Source organism: Rhinatrema bivittatum, chromosome 3 (assembly GCF_901001135.1).
Source record: "Rhinatrema bivittatum chromosome 3, aRhiBiv1.1, whole genome shotgun sequence".
NCBI lineage: Eukaryota > Metazoa > Chordata > Amphibia > Gymnophiona > Rhinatrematidae > Rhinatrema > Rhinatrema bivittatum.
In genome coordinates, this window is record NC_042617.1 from 198420138 (window position 1) to 198442892 (window position 22755).

Consider the following 22755-nt stretch of genomic DNA (forward strand, 5'->3'; position numbering starts at 1 on the left):
TTAGGTATGAGGTCAGGCGGTTGCGAGGAGATGTGGAGGAGTTCCGTTTTGTTTGCGTTGAGGGCAAGCTGGAGGTTGGTGAGGAGGGAGTTGATGGCTGCAAGGCAATTTTCCCAGTGCTCCAGGGCGTCAGATATAGAGCTATGAATGGGAATGATGATCTGAACATCATCAGCATAGAGATAGAATTTGAGTTTAAGGTCAGTGAGGAGCTGGCAGAGGGGGGTGATATAAATATTGAAGAGGGTTGAGGAAAGAGATGAGCCTTTTAATCTTTTAATCTTATAATCTTTTAATCTTTTAATCTTATAACATGAAATTAGACATAAACCAAAAAATAGGAGAAACCCAACTCCGTGGGGTGGAAGACAGGTTTAGTGAGGACTAACATCCTGTTGTTCTCAGGCAACACCTTTTACAGGCAAGCAATTCTGCTTTCTCTGAGGACAAGCAGAATGGTAGTCCTCACACATGGGTGAATCTCTAGCTATAGGCTATCCTTCAGTGAAAAACAGGGGACCAGCAATCACCCAAATCAGGTGCCAATTGTGCTGTTGGTAACAGAGGGGGAGACAGCCTTAACTCAAACAACGGGCCCTAGGTGGGAGAGAGTTGGGTTCTACACCTCAAACAGATTCAGAAGGACAGATTGGCCAAAACTATCATCATGTTGGCCATCTCTATCTAAGCAATAGTGAGATATGAATGGGTGGAGAGAACTTCACATCGCACCCTTGCAGATTTCCATCAGGACTGCTTGCAAATGGTCCACATAGACCGGACAGAATGAGCCTTGACATGGACCCCAAGATGCAGTCCCACCTGTGCATAACAGAAGGAGATGCAATCTGCTAGCCTATTTGATAGTATCTGTTTGGCAGTGACAATACCCAACCTATTTCTATCAAAAGAAACAAAATGTTGGGTGGACTATCTATGGGCTTCTGTCCACTCCAGATAGAAGGCTAAGGCTCTCTTATAGTCCAAACTGTGCAGTGCTTGGTGCAAGCAAGGCCTAGGAAAGAATGTTGGCTGGACAATGGACTGGTTAAGATGGAACTCGAGGAGATCACATGATGCAGCGAAGGGAGCGGATGTAATCCCCCTTCTCGGATCCCTATTCTTGCATCTGACCTCATCCACGGCAGTGAATTTCACTGTTTTTGCCTCGTTACATTTATTGGACTGTGAGACTTCTTTGCTTCTTGAATGGGTGACCACAATGTCCTCTCGAACGGCTAAAAAAAATAAAGAAAGGGAGAGAGGAAGGCCTAGGCCTCTGGATGCGCCGCTGGAAGATGTCGGTGCTGCCGAGCTGACTCCCACTGAGGCCTTGGCTGACATGAAAACAGCCGTCGTGGAGGCTTTAGCGCCAGAATTAAAATAAATATCTACACTTTCAGCTTCTGGGCTTTGAGTGACGCTTCATCGACCTGCAGCAAAGGGTGTCGGACGTCCAAGATGGCCTCCACTCCTCTCAGTCTGAGATCTCCGTGCTGAAATCCACTCTGGCCAAGCATGCAGAGTGCTTGGAGGACCTCGAAAACCGCTCGCGGCAATCTAATCTTAGGTTTGTGGGCCTTCCCGAATCTCTAGAGGAAAAAGACCTTCCACAATTCTTAATCGTGGCTCATGCGGGAACTTGGCCTGTCACGCGCTCATGGCCCCCTGTGAATTGAACGTGCGCACCGGCTAGGCTCCAAACCAGCTGGAGAGGCCTTGAGTGGTGATCTCCAAAATTTTCAACTTTGCGCATAAAAATGAAATTTTGCAGGTGATATGCACCGGGAAGTCCCTCACCTAGGATAACAGGAAGGTCCTTGTTTTTCAAGATTTTTCAGCAACCCTTGCTGTGCAGCGCCATAATCTCTCTCCTCTCTGTGCTAAATTACATGCACTAGGAGTGCGGGCAGCAATTGTTTACCCTGCCTGGATCAGAGTGATGGCGCCCGGGGGCCTGCGCTGGTTTACAGAGGAGGCTGAGCTCCAGCAATACATTGATACCTTAGCTGTGCCCTCGGTAGCCTCCCCAGGAACTCCCAGGGACAGCAGAAAGTGATTTTTGGCAGAATCAGTGGTTCCTGTACTTAATGGAGTTTGTCCAGTGCCCTATGACCGCTACTGTCATTCAGTTGCTCTGCGACTCCAAGGCATATTTCATCGTTATTGACTGTGCTAGAAAGTCTATATAATTATTTTGTTGGTTGGGGACGTAATGTCCAATTTTCCCCTTTTTTTTATGAGGCCATAGTGCCTTTTCCTGACTATTGTCCCAATATAACTTTTGTCTTGTTAGTGGGAATTTTTGAAGCCATAGGAATGCACATTTGTGTTTGGCAGACCTAGTAATCAGTTTGTTCCTATATCTCCAATTGCATATTAACGCTAGATTTGAACCGCTTGACAGTTTTTCAACCGACATATAAACCTTAATTAACACATAGTCTTTTCTTATTAAAATATGTTACCGTATTATGTTGGCACATGAATAATTTGTAACCTATACCAATTATAGTTTTTCTTATTGTGCCTTTCTGTAAACTGTTGTGATGGTGAATTAACTTAACGACGGTATAGAAGAGTTTTAAAATAAATAAATAATTAAATACATATGTTTCACTCCTTTTCACCCTAAAAGTTCCTATCCGTGGTTGAGGTTGGATCGGAGATGTGGGATCCATTTGTATGGTAGTGATCACACCTTAATGATTTTGATTCAGGGATTTTGGGGATCAGGGGTGGGTGGGTGGGATGGGCAGTGGAGGGGTAAGGCAGTGGGGGGGGGGGGGATAAGGGAATTATGTATTGTGTGTTGCTGGCTGTGTGCGTGCTGTGTATTTAAGTTTCTATTGCACTTGAAGTCATACTGTACTATGCCTTGCAATTCAGTCCAAGGGGGGAGCCTATGCTGGGTGGGCTTCCCCCCTACCACATCTTGGCGAGTTCCTTCATTCTATCTGTTTCAGGTATCTGTAGATGGCTAGCCAAGGAACCCGCATATTTTCCTGGAATATCTGTGGCATTAATTCTCCCATTAAAAGGTCCAAGATCCTCCTTACTTCAAAAATAAAAAAAAAAAAATCATCAGACCTGTGTCAAACCTGTGTCAAAACTGGATGAGACCCTGATCCATAAACCCTGATCCATAAACCCTGATCCATAAACATTTGCCTATTTCCGTTAAGGCCGAAATAAAAGATCCCCAGGGCCGCTATAGCATCCTTGTTGTGGATTTCAATCACTCTACTCTTGTCCTATGTAACCTTTACACCACGAACCTACAGTTCGGCTTTTTTCTGGGAAATTTATTTATTTATTTATTTATTTATCTAAAGTTTTTCTATACTGGCATTCGTGATTAAAAACCACATCATGCCGGTTTACATACAACAAGGGGGTGTGAACAAAAAACGGAACATAAACAAGTGCAAAGAGTTCATAAAGTTACATTACAACAAGGATCATATAACTGGGGAGAGAATTCTTCTCCCTTATCTGGATCAGGATATTGTAATAGGAGGTGATTTTAACGCGGTTTGAGACCCTCAGTTGGATAAATCTCATTCTAATCAGAGGGATGGTGCGTCCAGCAAAAGTATTTCCTTTCTGGAACATACTTGGTGGACGCTTGGAGAACACTATACACAATGGACAAAGATTTTACCCACCTATCCTCCGCTATTACTAGCAACGGTAACATGGAATAGACTTAGTTTTTGGGTACTTGCCAGGTTCTTATGGCCTGGATTGGCCACTGTTGGAAACAGGATGCTGGGCTTGATGGACCCTTGGTCTGATCCAGTATGGCATGTTCTTATGTTCTCATGTTACATATTCCAGGCTAGATTATATCTTGGTAAACAGTCACCTCTTTTTTAAAGTTACAGACGCAGCTGTTACAAGTAAAGGCTGTACAGAGATGGCAGTACCATCTACATCATGGTGGTATGCACCAATTGCACTCAGATGAACCCAAACGGTCTTCAAGTCAGCTTTCAATAGGTGTAGAAGGTAGTCAAGCAGTTTTTGTGGGGGGCAGGAGAAAGGATCTAAAGCCTTCTGCTCACATCACCTGGAAAACCTCCTCCACTTCAGCCCATAAGGTCTTTCTAGGGGAAGGATTTCTAGAAGCCATCAGAACCCGAGAAACATCATCTGAGAGATCAAATGGTTGTAGAATTATCCTCTCAAATCTAGATTGTGAGCGACAGGGCCTGAAAGTTGGTATGCTGCAACCTGCTCACACCACCTGGAAAACCTCCTCCACTTCAGCCCATAAGGTCTTTCTAGGGGAAAGATTTCTAGAAGCCATCAGAACCCGAGAAACATCATCTGAGAGATCGAATGGTTGTAGAATTATCCTCTCAACATCTAGACTGTGAGCAACAGGGCCTGAAAGTTGGTATGCTGTAACCTGCAGAAGATCCCAGAATGATTGATTTCTGGATGGATAATTTCCGCAGGAGTGGAAAACAGATCTGTCTCAGTCAATGAAGGGCTAAGAGGATCATAGTCCCTTTGTCCTCGCAAAGTTTCAAGAGAGTCTTTGCTATCAGTGAATGTATAAAAGTCCCTTGCCCCAATTTTGGCTGAGGGCATCTGAGGCTATTTTGTCGTGTGTCCTGCACAGACAGCAGAACTGAGGAACCTTCTAAGGTGCTGTGAACAGACCTATATCTGGGCTTCAGATGTTGAAGATCAGATTCAGGACCCCTTGGTCCAGAGACCACTTGTGGGGTCTGAAGGTCCGCTAATACATTCTCCATTCAAGCCAGATACATGGCCCCCAGTAGCATCTCATGAGAGAGGGCCCAGGGCCATATCTGAACCACCTCCTGACACAGGAGGTATGAGCCTGTACCTCCCTGCTTGTTGACATACCACATCGTTACTTGGTTATTAGTTTGAATCAGGACAACATTTTTGGTCAGCCAGTCTCTGAAAGCCCATAGCACATATCTGATCGATCGAAACTCCAGTAAGTTGATTTGGCAACAGCGTTCCTGGGCAGACCAGATACCCTGAATGCTACATGAACTCCCCAATCCAGGTCAGACACATCTGAGGTTAGGACAATTTGGATAGGAGGGCTTTGAAAGGAAATTCCCTGTTCCAGATTTGAAATTATCTGCCATCAAGACAATGTGTCCTTGAGGGGCTGAGTGACTCGGATGCATTCCTGGAGGCTCTGCATGGCTTGACACCACTGAGACCTCTGGGCTGTTCTCATGTACAAGCATGCCAAGGGAGTGACATGAACTGTTGCGGCCATGAGACCCAACAACCTCAACATGTACCAAGCTGACACCTGCTGGCTCTGTTGAATCTCTGCCACAATGGCCATCAGGTTGATGGCCCTTTGTCAAGGCAGGAAGGCATTGGCCTTAGCTGTATCTAGCAGGACTCTTATGAAGTCCAATTGTGGTGACGAGCTGAGCTGGGACTTTGTTAGTTGATGACAATCCCTAGTGACTCCAACACCTTGCCTGAGAGGTGCTCTTGACTAGCTAATCATCCAGATAAAGGAAGACATGTACTCCCATCCTGCACACATGCGTCACAACCACAGCCAGGCATTTTGTAAAGATGTGGGGCTGATGCGAGCCCAAACGGCAGCATGTGATACTGGAAGTGCTGTTTTCCCACCATGAATCTGTGCTATTTCTGGTGACTGGGGAAGATCTCGACGTGGGTATACCCATCCTTCAGATCGAGGGAGCTTAGCCATTCCCCTTTTTGCAGTAAGGGGATCAAGGTGCCCAGGAAACTATCTTGAACTAATCTTTGGAGAAATTTGTTCAACGCCCTCAGGATGGAACAGAATCCTGCTTTCTTTTGAATCAGGAAGTACCTGGAGTAAAATCCCAGCCCTCTTTACCCTGGTGAAATGGAATCGGTAACCCTGATGAACAATGGACAGAACCCACTGGTCTGAGGCAACTGGTTCACAAAGACCCATAGCAGATCCCCCAACTGGGGGATCCATCGCCATGGTTACAGGTGATTGGGCTATGCTCCCTACGACCCAGTCAAAACCTTGTCCCGGGAATTGACTGAGACACCAGCTGGGCCTTTGGAGCTTTTTGCTGCCTGGAACGGCCGCGATAGCTTTGATGTTGTGGACTGGAGCAAGAGGGCTGAGGATAGTACTTCCTCTGGTGAAAGAAAAACTTCTTCTACCCTGATCTTGCAGACCTCTTAGATGAGGACGACGAGTTTGGAGTGCTGGTGGAGAGTTGTTGAAGGGTTTCATGGTGGTCCTGGAACTAGGCCACTGCATCCTTCACCTTATTTCTGAAGAGATTCTCTCCAGTGCACAGCAAGTCAGTGAGTCTTTCCTGTATCCAAGGCTTGCAGCTATGCCATTCTGTGGGCGCTGATTCCCGCTGCAGAGACCCTCAATGTCATTTCTAAAACATCAGAGGTCACGTGGACCTTTTGTTATTCACACTCCAGGCCTATGCACCAGTGACATGAGGGTGTCCTGCTACTTTAGAGGCAGCTGCTCGGCCATCTATTGAACCTGCTTACAGATGTCCTATGAGTACTGGCTCATGTAGAGCTGGTATGAAACTATGTGGACAATGAGCACAGCTCCTTGAAAAACCTTCCTCCCAAGAGCGTCCAACGCTCTATGATCCTTTCCTGGGGGTGCCGAGGAATGGGTCCAAGAATGCTTGGCTCTCTTGAGAGCAGATTTGACAACCTCCGATTAGTGGGGCAGCTGACACTTGACGAATCCAGCAGCCTCCTGGATGCGATAAACTGCGTCCACCTTCTTGTTCATGGAAGGCACTGTGAGGGGGTGTTTCCAGATCCTCAACAGCAACTCCTTAAGGATGTTGTGCACTGGGACCACCATAACCTCCTTAGAAGGCTCTACAAACTGGAGGATCTCCACCTTTTGTTCTGGGCATCCTCTTCAGTTAACAACTGAAAGGGGATGGACTCTGCCATCAACTGTACAAAACCTGTGAAGGTAAGGTCCTCAGGCCAGGACCTCCTTTGCTCCTCTTGTAGAGGTGGTCCTGGACCACTGAAGGCACTGTCTGAGACCTCCACTGAGTCAATCTCCCCCCCCCCCCCCCCCCCCCGAGATCATAAGTCTCCTCATCCTCTGTGTCATTGGACCAAGGATGGGGCCCTGGGCACTTGGCGTTCGTCCAGCAGTGCAGGCACCGAAGACCCTGGATGGAGGGTCACAGACCTTGGTGGCTGGGCCAGCCTAGGGGGAGCTTCCTCGGAGGAGGAACTGGCCATGATAGGAGGAGGCTCCAGTGCCCCACTGGGGGTAAGTGTCATCCTGGGAACCAATGCCAGCTGGAGCGTTGATGAGAATGTGTAGAGACTCCAGTAGCGGTTTCAAGACAGATTGTGCCTGTGCTGGCACCATTTGTGCCACGGGGACGATGCTCCACACTGCACACTTGACGGCCAGCTGCAGATGTCTCCCAAGATACTCCTCAAACACTGCTGATACCAAAACCAACTGGGAGGGAGGAGGCATGACCAGATCCTCTTCGGAACCAAGAGGAGGAACGGTGGCTGGTACTGGGATCAATGGAATTCATGGTGCATGCCAGCATTAGTGGAGAACTGGCTATCCTTGCCACGGAGTTGCTTGAGGGGCATCACAGCATGAGCAGGTGCATCACCATGCCTGGCACAGTGAATCGACAGAGACTGGTGCTGATGCTTTGTCAGCTTCCCTTAGTGTTCAGCATGGTCCTTCCTGGTGCCAAAGCCAATGACGAGGAACCAGATATCCTTGGCCTGGAGGAGCTCAACAATCGTCAGTCTCTGGCGCCCCTATTAGCGATGGCACAGACAAAATTGTTGGCTGTGCCAATGTCGATGGCTCCGTGTTCATCGGTGTGGCTCTGTGGTTCCTCGATGCCGATGTCTCAGACTTCTTTGACCCGAAGAAACGCTGCACCTTGTTGAGTCTAAGTCGATATCCCTTGGGGCTCATCCTAGTGCACCTGTGGCAACCCTGGACATCATGTGATGTTCCCAGCCAGAGGACACATTTATCATGGGGGTCTGTGATGGACATAGTCCTCAGGCACCAAGGGCATCACTTAAACCCACATGAGGCCATGATGGGACGAAAGTAAAGGAACAAAAAATCAAACCTAAAGGTGATGGCCATCGATGTCCGATGGGCACCGTCCACACCGCCACCCCAGTGGATCGACATGAAAGGAAACTTACCAGTAAAATGATTAAGACGCTAAAGGGAGAATGAAGAGGGACCCAGTGTCGATCGATGTGACAGCACACCAAGAAAATGCGAAAAAGACCGCAAAGAATGTTTTCCACAAAAGGCCAAAAAGTAGGACAAAACCATGAGGCACACTGCCGGCAATGCTTCAGCTTTGTGGAAAAGAAGAGTCTGAAGAGGGACCTCTATGTGGATGTGTGTCATAGGGCAAGCTGGGCATGCTCAAAGTGGCTAAGTCAAAGTTCTAGAAACTTTGACATAAGTGTTCTGTGTCAGGGCTCCATCTGATGATGTCATCCATGTGTGAGACTACTATCCTGCTTGTCTTTGGAGAACCTATGCAACTTGGTGTTGACCTTTATTTCTATGGAGAAAGTAGAAATTTACTGATATATGTGCAAAACAAAACTGGTTAAAATACTACTTACCTGAGGGAAAGGTTCAGCTGATGCAAGCAGCACATTTTCTGGCTTTAAATCACAGTGCACAATATTCTTAATGTGTAAATGCCTCAATGCAACTAGGACCTAATAAAGAAAAGGAAAGCTATTTTCAAAATAATTATCTACAGATGGTGATGGCCACGTCGAAAGTGATGATCAGTCCCTTCTAAACTAGAGTCACTGGGGCAGCTATTTAAAATGATTACATGTCCCAATTCCAAGAAATCAGAGGTCCATATTCAGCTGCAGGTTCTCCGGGTTAAGTTAATCAGATAAACTTACCTAGTTAATTTAAAATGGATATTCAACGGCAAAGGCATGCCATTGAATATACCTGGTTATATCAATGTTAGCTGGATAAACTTATCTGGCTAACTTAAAACAGCTTCATTACAACTAAAGTTATCTGGATTGGTTGGCCAGACAGCCCTGGAACACCTCTGATTTATCGGGATAAGTTTTAGCTGCTTAAACATTTACCCGGTAATCAGAGGCAGTGAGAATGGTAGGATTTTTAAATCCTGTGGTTTGTCCGGCTAAGTCCCAAACTTAACACATCATTCATCAAAATGGGTTATGGTGTTAACACATGTGATAACGCATTAATGCCATAACGCATGCAAAAAACATTGTAGCGCACGGCACAAATGCAAATGTTTGAGGGGAGCGGGATTAGGGAGAGGTTTTGGGCGGGAATTGTTAAATTAGGAGTGATATCGCACGGTTATAATGCCGGGAATAACTGCACCTTTTTCCCTGGTGTTAAGCTGTGCAATATGCCCGAAATGGCTATAAAACACAATTCACGATAAATTTTGGGAATTGCATTTTGGCCATTTCTGGGCTTGGGGAGAGGGGAGAGGGGGAGTGGAGTGAGAGAGAGCATCTGGGGGGGGGAGGGGGGGCTCACTGTGTGCACCTATTTGTATCTCTATAGGAGGGCCACCTAATAGGTCGAGGTGAGGTATCAGTGGTGTTTTAGGGGCCAGTTTCAAATGTAGAGTGAGACGTACGAACAGCACAGTAAACCTTGGTGAAGAAATTTCATCTTTGTGAGACTTTTCTCACTCCAAATGATGTCAAATCTTCACCAAGGTGTACTGTGCTGTTCGTACGTCTCACTCTATATGCAGAACTGGCCCCTAAACTCGACCTATTAGGTGGCCCTCCTACAGAGATATGAATACTTAACTCTCTCTCTCTCTCCTACCTTTTGAATATGGACCTCATACATACTGAAAATGAATGCTGTTGGATTCACACTGAACCACTGAGGGAAGAGTAGGAAGACCAGGTGCACAAAAGGACAGGACATCTGCTAGGTCAAAAACTGCCTAAGGGCCTGATTCACCAAGGCTTTTCTCCCATTCTATGTACAAGAGTAAAATAACTTGGTGAATCATGTCCAAAGCAAATGTGCAAAACATCAAATAATAAATTAAGTGTAGGTACATTAAACACAGCTAAAAAATACTTGTGGAGCACAGCAAATATTCATTTCAGAAAATTTTAAGTGGGGCAGTAACATTTAAAAGTCAATTTATACATTTTGCAGTAAAAACCTTCCATCTCCTTTTCTCTCCCACCATCCTTGCTCCTTACTTTCTTTCTCCCCCATCCTCGTTGCCACTTCCATTTTTATCATGCCCCCTCCATCTCATTTAGTCCTCTAAAATCCCATTTCTTTTTCAATATTGTCCTCTAAACTCTCTTTCTTCCTGGCCTCATCACTCTCTCTCTCTGTTTTTATGTCTTCCAGTTCCCATCTCAGCCACCCACTGCTTATAGCCTCATGCTAAGGCCATAGGTATGAATCTGTTCAGCTTGGAAAAGAGACAGCTGAGGGGGATATGACCGAGGTCTATAAAATCATGAAAGGACTTGAATGGGTAAACGTGAATCAGTTATTTACTCATTCAGATAATACAAGGACTAGGGGGCATTCCATGAAGTTAGCAAGTAGCACATTGAAAACAAATCAGAGAAAATTATTTTTCACTTAACACACACAATTAAGCTCTGCAATTCATTGCCAGAGGATGTGGTTAAGGCAGTCAGTATAGCTGGGTTTGGAGAAGTTCCTGGGGGAGAAGTCCATAAACTATTAATCATGTTGACAAAGGAAATAGCCACTGCTTATTACTGGCATCAGTAGAATGGGATCTATTTAATATTTGGGTACTTGCCAGGAACTTGTAACCTGGATTGGCCACTGTTGGAAACAGGATGCTGGGCTTGATGGATCCTAGATGGAAACAGGATGCTGGGCTTGTTGGACCGGTCTAATCAGTAAGGCAACTTCTTATGTTCTTATGTAGAAGCATGGGGACAGTGAAAAAGCTATGCCATTGCCCACATAGGTGCTGCTTCTAATCTCCTCCCAGCACATGCTTCTGCTTTTAAAAAGAAAACAACTGAAACAGTTCCAAACATAATGTGGAGGTAGCGGAATATAAGAACTGCTAAATAAAAAATAAAATAAGAAGCTATGGGACAGCAGCACAGTTATTTCATTCTCCCCTATGCAGCTGGTGCAGATGCTCTGGGGACCCAGCAATTCTGATACTTTTGATGCTCCAGTAGTGGTTCACTGCAGGAGAACTGGAATTTGTGGCTGGGGAATCAGCAGCTGAAAGAGAGAGCAGACAGCTCAGGAGTCTCCCAATCTGGGCTGTCTTGTACTTGCATGACTGAGGAAAAGGGGCAACTGTTACATAGTAAAGCTCTGTACAGAGAAAGGATCACCTTCTTTTTAATTTATAGAACAGGTCATTAGTCAGACCTCATCAGGGATATTATGTAAAATTCTGGAGGCCACACTTCTCAAGGGATATAGACAAAGCAGAATTAGACCAGAGAAGGGCTACTAAAATGGTGCAGCGTCTATACCAACAGTCATATGAGATGAGAGACTAGCGACCTGAATACGTATACCTTAGAGAGAAGGAGAGAACAGAAAGAACAAACATGAGAGACACTGAGGGGGTAACTTTCAAAGGCTTAGGTAGAGGTTGTATGCATAAAATCAGCATATACACATGTAAGTAGCCTCGATGCACGAAATGCACATTTTTAGAAAGATGGGAGTATGCCTGTATTTTTGTTGCCACTCAGAAAAGTATGCATGCACGAAGAAGATGTTGTGAGGGCGTTCAAGGACAGGGTTTGAAGTACGCGCATACTTACATATTATATAAACCGTGTCCACGTATACATCATCAAACTCGCGTGCATGATTTTACACCTGCTAATCAAGTCTCGGAAATTAAACTTGACTTCTCTTTTGGCTGCAGTTTTTGGGTGGGAAGTCTGGGGCAAGTGCTGGAAGGTGTGGGTAAACCAGTGCTTAGAAATATGCGCACAACTATTTTCATAAGCAAGATACGTGTATATAAAATATCCACCTCTGCTCATATATTAAAGAATACACGTACAGATTATAATTATTTAACATGTAAAATATGGGCCGGATTTTCATAAGATTTACGCGTGTAGGGGGGGGTTACGTGGGCCGGGCCTATTTTATAAAGGCCCAGCGATGCGAGTAAAGCCCCGGGACACGTCTAAGTCCCGGGGCTTCGATAAAGGGGCAGGGAGGGGGCGGGGCCAGAGGCCTCTGACCCAGCAGCCATTTGCCGCTGTGTCGGAGGATCGCATGCCAGCAGGCTGCCAGCGTGCGCAATTTGCTCCTGCCCAGAGGCAGGCACAAGAGGTACGATAAAGGTCTGGGGGGGGGTGGTTAGAATAGGGCTAGAGGATGGGAAGGATAGAGTAGGGGGAATGGAAGTTCTCACATAGGCCGCTCCTAAATTGGAGTGGCTTGGGAGGGAACGGGTGAAGGTCATGGGCATCGGCGCTCGCAAGATGCACTAGTGTGCACCCCCTTTGTGCGCGCCGACCCCCGATTTTATAACATGCGTGCACCTGCACGTGCATGTTATAAAATCAGGCGTCCATGAGTGCGCGCCGGGTAGCGAGCGCACATGGACGCCCGCGAATATCTTTGAAAATTTACCCCTATATGCCCATATTTTTATAAAATAGGAGATCCATATTTAGTAACTATCCAGATAGCAAAGTTAGCAGTATAAAATTATCTAGCTAACTTTGGTTATATTCAATAGTGCAGCTGGCTATCTTTAAGTTAACTGGCTACATTATCTGGATAACTTTAGGATGGCTCTTTGGTGCAACCAGACTTAGCCAGATAATTTATCCAGCTAACTCTGAATATTGGGATAGCAGGATAAGTGCCCAAATATTCATTTAGCTGTATAATTTCTGAGTTATCTGGCTAAATGCCTCTGATTATGGACTTCTAGGTATATAAGCCATGGATCCCTGCATTAAAAATATTTGCATGTACTGTGCCCTCTGTTATCTCAAAATAATGCACAAAAAACAAACAGAGAGGGCACAGTACATGCATATATATATTTAATGCAGGGATCCATGTAGTTTATACACCTAGAAGTCCATAATCAGAGGCATTTAGCCAGGTAACTCAGAAGTTATACAGCTAAATTATATTTTCAGAGGAACAAGAAGTCACAATTAGAGAAAGTGCGACATGCATGGAACAGCCTCCTAGTGGAGTTGGTGGCAAAAACAATAACAGAATTCAAGAAGCCTGGGATAGGTACGCGGGCTACTTATGTTCATATGTGAGGATGCTATTGATTCAGCTTGCTGTAGGGTGAACATCTTCTCCGTTTGTTCTTTTTAAGTCTCCTCGAGAAAGCCTTTTTCAGCAATTCATGGTCCATGTAGGATGGCTTTAACTTGTGTATGGATTTCATCTTGAGCTCCTGCAGCTGCCACCATCGTCATGGACATTGCTGCCGCAGTGGACACCATTTCATAGACTGTGTTTGCTTTTATCAAGAATCCACCATTTCAAGTTCTTGCATGGAATTCCTTCCTTTAAATACACTACAGCGAAGTATTTTTGCAAATTTCGTAACACTTAAAACTTTGTAACTATAACTTTTTTTTTTTTTTTTGCTTTGTCATGATCAGACAGCTTTCTAGGGATTGGGAGCATATCTAAACAAATAATTTAATTTTTTATTTTTATGCCACCTTTCAAGACTGAACAGCCTTCTCTTATTAATTGCCTGAGTCTCTTCTAGGTACTGAGAATTTTTATTTTGATTCAGGTTTTACCATCGGATCTTTTATTTTTTTATTTTCCATTGTTTGGTTTCTGGTCTTTCTTTGATTGTTCTGCCCTTTGATGAGCCAGCCCAAAGGAAAAAAAAATCCAATGAATAATTTTAAAGTAACTGAAACCAAGGAAAAACAACAAAAGAACTATATAAGACAAATTACAGTACAACAAATTATTTTGATAAACACCAAGATCCCTATTCAGCCACTGTGCGGATAGCAAAGTTAACTTTGGAGGTATATTCAATAGAGCAGCCTCACTATTAAATATAGCCAGCTAACTTTAGGACAGCTCTTTGCCCAGACCAGACTTAGCTGGCTAAGACGGTCATTTTTCAAATCACGTTAGGGCCTTATAGCGGGCGTTAGGGCCCTAATGCCCGCGATAACGTCATAATGCATGCAATAAATAACACATCGTGACATGTGTATGCAAATTAAAAAATGTAGTCAAGTGGGAGGAATTTATGAAAATGAGGGGTGCTTAATGTTGCATGCAATAGCGTAACACACACTATTGTGGGATTTAACACCAGAAATAACTACCCCTTTTTTCCTGGCATTATGCTGTGTGGGGAGAGGAGAGGAGGGTGGGAAAGAGAGAGAGAGAGAGTCAGATAGACAGAGAGAGCCTCTGGGGAGGCACTCATGTTAGGCAACTTTTTATACAGCTGTAGGAGAGGCCGTTCTGAACGCGGGGTGAGGTTTTGGTGGTGGGCTAGGTTTTGGGGGGCAGTTTTACATGCACAGTCAGAGGTACGAACAGCACAATGTACTCTCTACCTTTCTGCTACAAGCTAGGTCAAGAGTACAATGTACAAATCTCATTTTGTGTACCTTTCATCACTCCAGATCACAGAAAATCTTCACTAACGTCTACCGTGCTGTACGTACCTCTGACTGTGCATGTAAAACTGCACCCCATAATCTAATCCACCATCAAAACTTCACCCCAAGTTACTAGTTGCCCCTCTTACAGTGGTATAAATAATTTACTTATAAAGAGTCTCTCTCTCTCTCTCAGCCCAAAATGTGATAAAAGCCTGTCTGGGCACTTCTCAACTTGCTTTATCTTGGATGCTATTTTTCACAATTTTATAGCAAAATGATAAATCTAGGGTTAAATTAGCTGGCTAACTCTGAATATCAGAGTTAGGCAGTTAACACAGCCAGATAACTCAACTCCTCCCAGTTACACCCCCGGAATGCCTCTAATTTATCTGGTTAAATTCTAACTGGTTAACTTATTAGCCAGCTAGAATTTAGTTGGATAAGTGCCCAAATCTTCAATTAATCAGATAACTTCTGATTTATCCAGCCAAATGCATTTGAATATGAACCTTATAATTATACAAGTTAAGTTTATAGTAATGAGAAGTCCAAAACATATAAAAATGATGATTTGACCTCTCTGATTTTAAACCATTAGGCTGAAGTAAGTTGATGATGGAATACCTGCGTGACCATGAACTTTGTGATGCGCTCTGGCAACCTGCTTTTCTCACTGGACAGAATCATCTCCAGCATATCTCCATGCAGCTTTTCCATTATTACAAAGACCCGCTCTTGAGTTTCAAACATACATTCCAAGTTTACAATTCCAGGGTGGTACAAATTCTACAGAAAATCATAAAGCATAAACATGAGGAAAAATATTTATCTATTTATGTCATTTTTATCTGCCTTTCTAAGAATGCTCGAAGCTGGTAAGAACATCATAAAATAATTACACAATGTAAAAACAAAACAAATAAAATGTAAGTAAATATCAATGAATCAGAAAAAATAAAATAAAATGAGATAAAACCATTAACAAACATAAAGGCATAAAATAAACATAAAATTAACAATACATCAAAACAGTAAAGCATAAAATAGCCTTAATGAATGAATAAAAAAGCAGGGCAAAAACTGAGACCTTGTATAGAATTAATTCAGCTATGAAGACCTGTAAAAGTGCAAGGTTTTCACTTGTCACCTAAAGAATAAGTAACCATTCAACAAACAAACCTCTCTTGGAAGCAAGTTCCACAGTTGAAGAGCAACTCCCAAGAAAGCCTGTTAATTTGATCTTGTCAAAGGATAGAATATCTAAGAGGTTCATTTCCTAACTATCTACATTGGTGCAAAGTTTGCACGTAACTTTTAGAAATGGATTTTGCACTCAAGAATACCAGCCATACCATTACACCTGCTAATTTGTATGAGCAGATCTTCAGAGAAATTCAAAGCAGAGGCACAAATACAAACCTCTCCCTAGCTCCACCCCCTGGGATACCTCTTCTCACTTCAGGTAAAATTGCATGTGCAGTGGCAATATATATATGCATATTTCCAACAAACACAGGGATGGTAATTTCCTTATAGCCCATTTCAATGGATAAAACGCTGTTCTATTTGTTGAAATGGCTTTGAAAATTACCTTTCTTAAGAACATTTTGAAAAGACTTTAAGAACTAAGGGGGTCATTTTCAAAAGGAATTACGCCCTTAAATTTAACTACATTTGTAGCAATTTTCAAAAGCCATTTACTCGAGTAAAGTGCCCTTGTGTGAGTAAATCCTATGGACAACTCAATGGCAGATATTGTAGCAATTTTCAAAAGCCCACTTACTAGAGTAAATGCTTTTTAAAATCAGGCCCTAAGGGAGGAATAAAAATATTGGGGCTGATATGCAAAAAAAAGCTGAGCTCCTAAATTAGGTTTAGAAGTTAGATGCTATATTCAGCTGAACTTAGAAGTCTTTTCAGCTGAAAATTGACATACATTTAGGCTCCTAATGTAGGCCTGCTATCATTTGCACAGACTGAGGTGCCTAGTTCTGAAAATCAGTGCCAAGCTCCTAAATTTTGCTTTCTTATCCTCATTCTGCCCTGAGGTCACCCACTTTTTGGAATCCTAAATTTAAGATCCTAATGAACCTAGCAGCCTAAATTTAGGGACTTCTCTAGTAAATTTTCAAAAGGGCCAATTTAGGATTCTATCTCCAAACGTTAGGAGCCTAAACCCTTTGAAAATTAACCCCATAGAGGTGGATATTCAGTGCCATATGACCAGCTAAGTTTGGACAGTCTGATAAATGGCAGGATTTGAAAATTCCCACTAGTTGATCACCTCCGAGTTATCCAGCTAAGCAATTAGCCAGGTAAACTGGAGGCGTTCTGAGTGGAGCTAAGTAAGCTGGATAAGTTATGCGGTTAATTCTGATATTCAGTTAGCCAGAGAAGTTATCCAGCTAACTCTGGTTGTGCCGTAGAGCAGTCCTAAAGTTAGCCAGATAAACTTATCTAGCCAACCAAGGGGGTCATTTTCTATTGGTATTGCATGCGAAAAGTCCCTTTTCACGTGCGATAGCTTGATAGGAGCGGAGTCGGGGCAGAGTCGTGACCGGTAGAGGAGGAGTCGGGGTGTTGTCGGGGCGGACGCGGTGCTAACTTTGCTGGCGGCGATAAGGTAAGACCCGTTATCGCCCCCAGTAGCGCTCCCAATAGCGCCACCTTTTACGGTGGCGCTATTGGGTGCAAAAGCCGGCAGCAATAACACTGTGGTGGTGCGATCGCTGCCGGCTTTCGCAGGCTCGCCCCCCGCTACCGTGAAATTCTGTAAGCTGTGCGCCGATAGAAAATCCAGGCCCAAGATAGTCAGGTATATTCAATGGCGCAGCTATGTAGTTGAATATATTGGCAAAGTTAGCCAGGTAAGATTATTTGCCAGCCACCCAGCTGAGTATGGACCCCATATAACACAGTAACATAGTGAATGATAGGAGATAAAGGCCAAAACAGCCCATCTAGTCTGACCATTTGATTTTCATGCGCTTGAATAGATGCGCATCTGAATTCCAAAAATGCAACTAACACCACTCCCTCTCCCCACATCTTTTACCTGACCTCCTCACTCGTTTCCTGTCAAGCATACCAAAAATCTGTTACAGTGATGGCCTCCCACCATCTCTGCTAGTAGGCCCTTTCTATGTTAAAATCTGACCTCCCTATGTTCATTTAAGTTTTAGTGTATCCATGGTCCCTCCAGGCAGGACTCCCATCCTTCTTGGAGGCACAATTCAAATATGTCACTGCTGTCTAGGATTATAACTGCCACTCTGTACAGGTTACCTGAATGACTTCTAGAAACTAGGTCTCTCTTCCTGATAAATAACTACAACGACATGCGGTATTAACACATGCAAACAAATTGAGCTCTTATGATCTGCAGACTTTGACTTATTTATTAAAATATTTGTTTCACTTCTAGCATAGAAGTACTAAGCAAAGCACAAAAGCATAAAATCAATTATATGTAAGCTAAGACAATCCAATAAAACAAGAAATTACGGTAATTCAAAACAAAAATAATATCAACAATTAAAATTAAATTAAATAAAAGCTCCCTAAAATAGAAGTGTCTTAAGCTGTTTCCTAAATTGTGAAAGCTCAGTGATCTCTCCCATGGCAGTGGGAAAGGCATTCCAGCAAATAGGCCCAAAACATAAAATGCCCTCTGTCTGTAATGGACCAGGTGCGTAGTTTTTGTGGAGGGAATCAGGAATAGATTTTTTTCCCCTAGAGTGACGAGACCATCTTGGAACATAAGGGGTTAACAAAGAGTTAAGATACTCTAGTTCTTTATATTTCAAAATCTCAAAAATTAAAACTTTAAATTTAACCTGCTGTGGTACAAGTAACCAGTGAAGGTCTTTCTGTATTGGAGTAATACGTTCATTCCTCCGTTTGACCGTAATCAGTCAGGTAGCGAAGTTTTGCAAGATCTGAAATGGTTTTAAACTAGATTTTGGCTGCCCATGATAAAGTGAATTATTATAATCAATAAAGGATAAAATGAAGGCTTGTAAGAGGTTACAGAAATCTTTTTTGGATCACGTATACATTTAATGTGTCTCATTAACTGCAATTTATAATATCCCACCTTAAGTTGTTGCAACTGGGGTTTAAAAGATAAGGTGAAAGAAAAAAAAATCCCCAAGTTCCGGACAGCTTTTAAAAATGATATAGAGTCACTATTACGATCGGCAATCCGTGGCCTAGCCACATGGACCGCCACTCTCACCTTTCAATGCGGTCGCACATCACCACCCAATGCGGATGAGATGCTGCTGACGCTTCACACTCAGGTGTGTCCTTCTTAGGCGTGTGCGCACCTTCTGGCTGAATTAAAGGGATCGCAGCGAGAAAGGACCTGCAGCCCCACTTGAAAACCTCATTAGTTTTGGCCACAAAAGGCCCTTGCTCTCTGTAACCTGCGCCTCGGCAATATATCAACTACTGTATAGTAGAACAAGTTGCCTCAGGATTCCTGGTCTTTGTTCCTGTGTTACCGGTCTTCAGTCCTGTGCTCCTGGTCCTTGTTCCTGACTTCCTGGTCTTTATCTTTTTCTGTGGTCAGTCATCTGCTCTTTGTCAGGTCTTCATCTTGTGGTCAGTCTTCAGTTGTCTTCTGTTCCTGCCCGTCTGTGCTGTTCCTTGCCTCCCTGTCTGCCTATCCATCCCACCTTCCTTTGGACAGGTCTCTGGTCCTGACTTCGGCTAACTTAACACTCGACTATGCCTGATCTCCACCTGCCTCTGACCTCCACCTGAACTCTGCCCTCCAATAACAACAGCCTGACTAATGACCATGCCTGAACACAGCCTGCCACAGACCACTGCCTGAATCCTGATCACGTCGGAACAGATCCTGCCCCAGACCCTGGCCTGTGACTCGTCTCCACGGACATCCTGCTCTTCTGTAGAGGCCCCCACCTAAAACCTGCCAGCCCCAGCACTCGAGGGCTCAACCTAAGGGGGAACGAGGACTGGTATAGGTGAAGCTCCAGTTGGGCCTCTGCCTCAGTCAGCTGATGGTGGGGACCTGCAGGGCTCCTCCCTACAGGTTACGCCAACTCCACCTCGGTCCAAGGATCTACGCCCGCAACAGTCATCTAATATAGAAAATGTTGTGAGATTATGATCAGTTAAAAAGGTTTTTGATCTGGAGAAACAAATAACTTGTTTTACTAATATTCAATTCTAATTGGTTATTGCACATCCAAAGATTACTAGTTTGAGAAGAACCTCTTGGGCATAAGCAAGGTAGCTGAAAGATTTCCTTTGATTGGAAAAAATAACTGCATATTATCATCATACATCCAAAATGAACTCCAAGAGAATCTAAAAGAGAACATAATGGACGCATTAAAGACTGCAGCAGCAAATACAGACCCCTGCAGTACTCCTGTAGACATTACATACCAATCTGAGGCTTCGCCATTAATGTGCACCTGCTGAGAGCGAGATGCTAGATAGGAGGAGAATCATGATAGAATATTTCCTTGACTACCCAATTGCTGAAGATGACACAGAAGAATTTTATGAGAAACAGTGTCTAATGCTGAGGTTACGCCCAAGAAAATCGTAAGAACTGACACCCCCAGAGTCAAATTGCTGGAACAGATAATTGGTCACTGAGAGGAGTAGTGTCTCAGAACTATGCAATTTACAAAACATTCCTTAAATGGATGAAATATTTGATTATCTTGTAAAAATTTGCTAGTTGCCAATACACCACCCTCTCCAATAGCTTGCCCAAACTGAATAAATTAGAAATGGGACGAAAGCTAGCAGGATCCTGTGGTGATAAATTACCTCGCTTATAAACTGGGTGAACAACTGTTTTTAATAGTGAAGGGACTCGCCTCAGAGGGGGACAAATTAATAAGAGTAGTGATCACACTCAAAAAGTCAGTGCATAAAATACATACAAGTGAAAAGGAACAAGGAGTTTCTTAAGTGACACATTGGAGAATCTATGGTTGAAGAAGCAATCAAAGTAAACTCAGACCAGGACTCAGGATCCTACTTAGTTAAATCAAAAGATAAGATAAAATCCATATGTCATTATTTTCAGTGGGTTCGGGATTCTTTGGATATCACACATATGGAGATTTCAGTCTCTTAGCCTGAAGGCAAGAAGAACCTGTGCTGTTTAGCAATAATGCCAATTTAATCCAAACCTGCCTCACTTCCACTTATTTTTCCACTGAAAAACATCTTTCAAGATCTATATTTTAGTCCATATTTGGGCTATAGAGATAGTTTATATGCAGTAAGAAATCCAAGACCTCTAGGAACTTAAAAACTCTTCTAAATGGCCAGAAAGGATAACACCCGGTATAACAGACACAGGTTCTCATGTGATGTTGCCTGTTTTATTAATAGCTCCAGATTTGCAGGAACATCCAAAGTTTCAATGTCGGAGAGATCAATGTGTTTGCCAAATATGTTAGATGACTTTCTCTGCAATCCTTGGTTGATCACATAGATGCTGGACACTTGTAGAACTCACAATGACTTCTGTGCACTTCTCGTTGACCAGAAAATCATCTTCACTCATGTCTACTTTCTTACCAAAAATTAAATAATCGTTCTCTTCTGAACAGAACAGCAACAATTCTTATGACTATTCCCTGGAAATCAGTTTTCCAAATAATAAAAATACATAGGCTCTTAAATCTAGATTTTTTAACTAGCAAGTATGTTATACTCCTTGGTCCATGTTTCAAAGACAGATCAGATGGATCACTGAATAATTTCAGGTCCCTGATACGGGCCTCCCTGCCTGGTGTTGCAAAGCAATCAGGATACACTGAGGACAGTTTGCTCCAGTTGACAGTCGTACAGGGAGCGAGGGGCCCTGTCCTGCTACCGTCCATCCTATCCCTTACAAAGGAAAGGGCATTTCAGAGGAGGCTGTGTGGGAGGTCATCTCCCTCAGGCCCAGGAAAATAATAACATTGCTGCTGGGGGGATTATAACATGTGCCATCAGAACAGTGAGCCACCTGCTCCTAGTGGCCTTCCCAACTGACCCGGAGCTGATCATGCCATATCACTGTGGAGGAAATATGCCCTGCAGGGGCTGGAACCATCCAGCAGGCGTTCCCACTAGGGGTTCCACTGTCCTGGTCAGACAAACCATCCGCTGGGTTGAATCCTCCAGGTAGACTGCACAGACCTCACCCATCTACTCTTAACAGTTTCACACCCTCTTGAACTCTCTCTTCAAAGTTCTTTTCAATTTTCCCTTACAGTACTTGTTGTCTATTGGTCTAGTGTGATATTTAGTCTTAGAGGGAGTTTACCACCTGCTTTGGGCTGCATTCCAAACAACTGAACTCCGAGAAGACCTGATCCTGACATGCCAGTGGCTGCTACCAGCCTACCACTATCCAAAGACTGAGCCTCAATCAAAAGTACTTGGGCTCCTGAGCGGTGTTGTGGAGGCAGTCTTCAGTATGCCACATTTTATGCGCCCACCAGATGGGTGGGGATTCATCGCTGGGCTCTTCCCTCTTCACTTGCCATTTTTGAGGGAATCCTGGTTAGTTTCTTTTCAACCGCTTAGTAATGTGCTTAAGTTCATTGGCATGCCACAAATGATCTGAAATCATAGTCAGAGAGGACAGGAGGTGCCTCCACCTGTGTGTCGCCCCCACTGCTGCACCTCACAAAGGGAAAGGTGGGTAATTGGCTGGGGGAGGCCTGAGAGGTGGAGGGGGATGACATCCTGGCAGAAGGATATAGCAGCAGCCACAGAGAAGGAATAGGGCCCTTTTCCCCGCACATGCCTGTCTGACACAGAGGACAAGACTCATATAGCAAGGGCAGCTGTGCATTTTATACCAGGCCCTTAGAACTCCTCATTGGGTACAGGATGCAAATATGATCTCATCCAGTCGTCTAACCAATTCTCCAGCCATCTGTTATATTTTTCCATTTGTGATGTTTTTAAATGTGTTCAAAAAGCACATAAAGTATTTGCATTATGAGAGGACATATTTACAAAGCATTTACAGGCTACAATTGGCTGTCCAGGGGTTTCCAGAAATCAGTGGAAATTCAGATCTGCTGTTGACCAAGTGAG

The 22755-nt window shown here is 43.8% G+C and overlaps 1 protein-coding gene across 1 annotated transcript in view; it reads right to left on the reverse strand.

The window, feature by feature from the left end:
- Positions 1 to 22755, reverse strand: part of PRKD3 (protein kinase D3) — a 218111-nt gene that overhangs the window by 17676 nt on the left and 177680 nt on the right. Inside the window, 2 exon segments of the mRNA XM_029594096.1 lie at positions 8653 to 8751; positions 15292 to 15453. Of these exon segments, the coding sequence (XP_029449956.1) occupies positions 8653 to 8751; positions 15292 to 15453 (261 nt within the window).